The sequence below is a fragment of the Ixodes scapularis genome, unplaced genomic scaffold (genome assembly GCF_016920785.2).
Source record: "Ixodes scapularis isolate PalLabHiFi unplaced genomic scaffold, ASM1692078v2 ptg001212l_1___fragment_1__unscaffolded, whole genome shotgun sequence".
Lineage (NCBI taxonomy): Eukaryota > Metazoa > Arthropoda > Arachnida > Ixodida > Ixodidae > Ixodes > Ixodes scapularis.
Genome location: NW_024610117.1, coordinates 2,721,409 through 2,725,707, shown reverse-complemented (window position 1 = coordinate 2,725,707; position 4,299 = coordinate 2,721,409). Strand labels below are relative to the sequence as shown.

General features: G+C 50.5%; 1 protein-coding gene across 1 annotated transcript; it reads left to right on the top strand.

Moving 5' to 3' along the window:
* Positions 1 to 236: 236 nt before the first annotated feature.
* On the top strand, positions 237 to 3,786 carry LOC121834472 (putative nuclease HARBI1). Its single transcript, XM_042288178.1, has 3 exons — positions 237 to 822; positions 1,236 to 2,385; positions 3,555 to 3,786. Exons 1-2 carry the CDS (start codon positions 457 to 459, stop codon positions 1,461 to 1,463), a joined length of 594 nt encoding a protein of 197 aa, XP_042144112.1. The 5' UTR covers positions 237 to 456; the 3' UTR covers positions 1,464 to 2,385; positions 3,555 to 3,786.
* The last annotated feature ends 513 nt before the right edge of the window (positions 3,787 to 4,299 follow it).

Below are 4,299 nucleotides of genomic sequence, written 5' to 3'. Positions count from 1 at the left end.
CAGGATAGCTAGGTTCGACATTGTACATGTACCTTTTTTTAGTACACGGAAGTGACGTCATCACGTCTGATTGGTTGGAAGCAAAAGTGACGTAATTTCCCTAGAAAAATGTGGGCGGAGTCGGCAAAACTGGGCGGAGTCGGCTACCGGACGTGACAACAAAATGACGTTTCGTTTTGTACCGAGTACGTTTCAAAAGGTACTTGCTCGGAACTAGGTGTCATTGGCAGCATGTTTTCGGCGGCGAGGCCTCGCCGTCTCGTCACTTCGACTTTTTCTTTAATAGAGCTTTTTTTTTCGCCAGAAAGGCTCTATCGGGAACACCGCGATGCATTCGAGCTCCCGGAGGAGATCTTTCGGAAGCAATACCGCCTGCCCAAGATCGTGGTGCGGTGGTTGTGCGACGAACTTCGCGAGGAACCGGAGGTGAGGAGAGTACATACCTCGTGGACGGTCATGACTGTGGAGCTTCAACTGTTGTGTGCACTGCGCTTCTACGGCACGGGAAGCTTCCAAGGCATGGTGGCGAGCGTCGAACACGTAGCGCGGGACCAAAAGACAGTCAGCGTTGCGGTCCGCGCCGTGTCCGTCGCTATCGTGCGTCGTCTCGGGGTCCAGCGTGGCTGGATCCACTTCCCCGAGACGCCGGGCGAGAGGTTCGACGCGGAGAAGGGCTTCAGGCTGCTCGGCAGGATACCCGGCGTCATCGGTTGCGTGGACGGGACCATGGTCTCCATCGTCGGCCCGTCCAAGAACGACCCCACCGTCACGAAGGCGGCGTACTGGTGCCGCAAGTACTTCTACGCCCTCAACGTGATGGTGGTAAGTACACTCATGTTACGTTGTCAAAACGCGCCCCAAATCTGTAAAAAAAAAAAAAAAAAAAAACGTATTGCCGATACGGTTTAAGTATGCCGTTTTATGACTGCGGGCTGTGGGGTCTCACGACTGCGCGAGCGTGTGCTCTACGTAGCATGTGAGCCGTGAGACGCTTCTCCCAAAAATAATACTTGTCTGTTAAAACGTGCAAGCTTCCGTAAAAAAAAACAAAAAACACAGTATTTTTGTTTCAAGGTAGTTAGTTGTACCTTGCATCCAGGAAGGTGTGTTGACATGCATGTGTCAGAGAAAATAACTTAAAAGGTTCTGATATTGCGACTGCTTTGTGAACCATAAGTACAATCTACTACTTGTGGATTCATGTAATTACATGTCAATATCTGTCTCACTTTCAGGTGTGTGACGCCGACTGCCGGATAATGTGCATCGACCCACGGTATCCAGGGTCGGTGCACGACTCCTTCGTGTGGCAATTTTCCTGGTTCCGAAACCAACTCGAGCAAGGGCAGGTGCCACGCGACGGCTGGTTCCTGCTTGGTGAGCATACTAAATTCATTCCTTACGCACACGGTGGCTCCCACTGCTTGAAAGCCACAGTACCACACGTACTGTGCTTGTTGTGAGGCACACAGACACAGTTGCTGGAACTCCTTGAAGTGAGACAACACCCAAAGTTTGGCCATTAATCTCTGTTTATGTCCACATACCTCTCACACTCTGCAGGCTACGAAAGCCACACTACACCAATCTCACGACAGTGATAGACTATGCAAGGCATGCGACCGCAGTGCGAGTCGCTGTCCGGTTCGGCCCACTCACTGTTACTGTCTGCCTGTACCCTCTTGCTGGTTGGTTTTTGCATGAAGTTGGAGCTCTTTCGCCGATCCCTGGGGGCTCGCCTGGTCGCTTTGACAGTCGTCAGTTTGTACGGAATGGGATCAATTCCTCCTTGGCCACTTGGGGCTCGCCAAATCTGTCCTCGGGTCGTCTCTGTCCCACACACTGGATTCTTTTCCCTGACCCTTCTTCTTCGGTCTGCCTATATAGCTCCTCCTATTAGACCCTCCGTGTCCCAACAGGAACTGACTCCTTTCCAATCTAACCACCCCCTCTCTTTTCCCCATCTCCAACTTCACCGAGGATTAGGAAAGAGGTTCGTCGAACTGGCGCCTTATCCCCTTGCTTGCCAAAGACAAGGCCAGCGTGTTCTGCTCTGCCCGTGCCTAAGGTCACGGCCACACTCCCAAAAGCAACAGAGCTTTTATCTGTCGGATGCAAGGGCCTAATAATGCACTTGCATACAACACAGCACCCCTAAGGAATCGTGCACACATCCCATACAACCCACCAGGAAAACACATAGTTACATGAAATAACAGGGAGTTTGCAGGCAAGCTGGTGCGAATTGATCATAATGTAAACTGATACTGTAGTGCAGAAATATTAACACACTTTTAAATCACACTTAAGTTACATTATAATTGACATAGTTGCACACAGCTGTTTTTGCTGTTTTCTTGCCTTTCATTTTAAAAAGTAAAGAATGTAATATGTTCCATCCTCTACATGTGCAGGTGACAGCCGCTACCCCTTGGAGCCTTGGCTCATCATCCCTGTCCCCGGGAACCACGCGACCTCCACCGCTTGCGGCCGGTTTAATAAGGCGCATTCCTCGATCAAGTCTGTTGTGGAGCGCTGCATCGGGCTGTTGGAAAACAGATTCCGGTGTCTGCAAAGGCACCGGGCTCTGTATTACCACCCTTCAACAGCCACCGCCATTATTTCAGCATGTGCAGTGCTCCACAACATCTGCCTTGCATCGAGCGAGCCAGAACCGGAGTCAGACTCCGACCCTGAAGAGTCAGAGTTGGAGTCTGAGCCGAGCTCGGACGGTTCTGAGCCGAGCTCGGACAGGTCAGCGTCGGCTCCCGAGAGGCTGGCTCCTGCCGGCCCTCCGGTCGGCCTCTCGGACAGGGGGAAGGCTCTGAGGCAGCGCCTTGTCGCCCGGTTCGGAACCCGCCGCAGACGTGCCCGTGCGGAGCGCCACACGCAAGGGGTCCGCCGCCACGACGGTAGTCCCGACCACCAGGGACACCGTCGGGAAGCCCCTGAGCGCCCTCGCTGCGGTGGTGCCCAGCACGGACGCCGCCAGCGACAGGGAACCTCTCGCCACCACGACTGAGGTCCTGACCACCAAGGACCCCGTCACATCCTTGCCCTCAGTGAAGCCCTCCCCGTGGAAGCCGTAAAGTGCCCACTTCACTTCCTGCTCCACAGTCATGGCCGTCCACAAGCTACATACTCTCTTCAGCTCCTACACCTTGTGAAGTTCGTCGCACAGCCAGCGTGCTGCCTCCGGATACGTGTCGAGTGGATCGCGGTGAAATCGATACAGCCTTTTTTTTATTTTTATGAGCAGAAGGCACGAGACGCAGTCGACAGTGACAGAAAAGGTTCGGAGGTTTAGTTGCCAGACCAACAGGTCATCTGGATTGCCCCTGCAAAGAACTCAGAAGTAATTTAGACTACCAGTAGAAAGAAATGCTTGCTTTTGCAGAGGTTGCTTTCTTAGTTGCTGATTGAACCAGGGATATTATTGTCATGGACATTGTTTCATTTTACAAAAGCTTCAAAGCGTCTTGCCTTCTGCTCCATTTTATTATCTCTTTTATGGTACTTCATCAAAGTTAGGTGATTGTGTTATCTCAAGACAGTGCACATGTAGTTTGTTTTGAAAATTGCTTTATTTCTTAAAGAAAAACCTGTGACTTCATGAATAAAAGTGTGACAACGTGGAATGTAATATTTCATTTTTAGAAGTAAAACTGAGCATCGACTGGAACCATGTAAGCAATTGGGCAATCTTAAGTATATATCACAGATATCTTGTTGAACACTCTGGTCTTATTTGAGCACAATAGTTAAATTTCGAAAGGAAAAAAAAAATATTCTCTGACTAGCATACCACCATATAAACACTGGACCACTTTGAAAGAATTATCACAGATGTTGCGCCAAACATTCTTATTTGAGCACAGCAATAGCAAGTTCTCGAAAGATAAAAAAAATTGTTTCTGACTAAAGCAGCCGTCTCTCGCGCGCTCCCCGTTGGTTACGCCGACCCCTCCGCTGCCCCCGGCACACCCGGCTCCTCGTGGTTCGACATTTTGGTTTGAAGAAGGCGCGTAGTGCACATTCGCATAATATTGGAACAACTTTCTCTCCAATTAATTCTTAAATGTATTGCAAAAGGGTACAAAAAAGCGGTTTGTTTTAACAACGCCCAAAAGGTTTTGATTGTTTTTCAATACTTTTACCTGTACCAGAACAGATGCGACGGCCAGCGACGCACAGGATTGGTTGCCGTTCCTTCGCTAAACGCAGGAACTGCTCCCCGCGTCGTAGTAAATCCTACCCCGTATCCCGCGCGTAGGGACGCCTCAGGGAATGCGTAGCTAC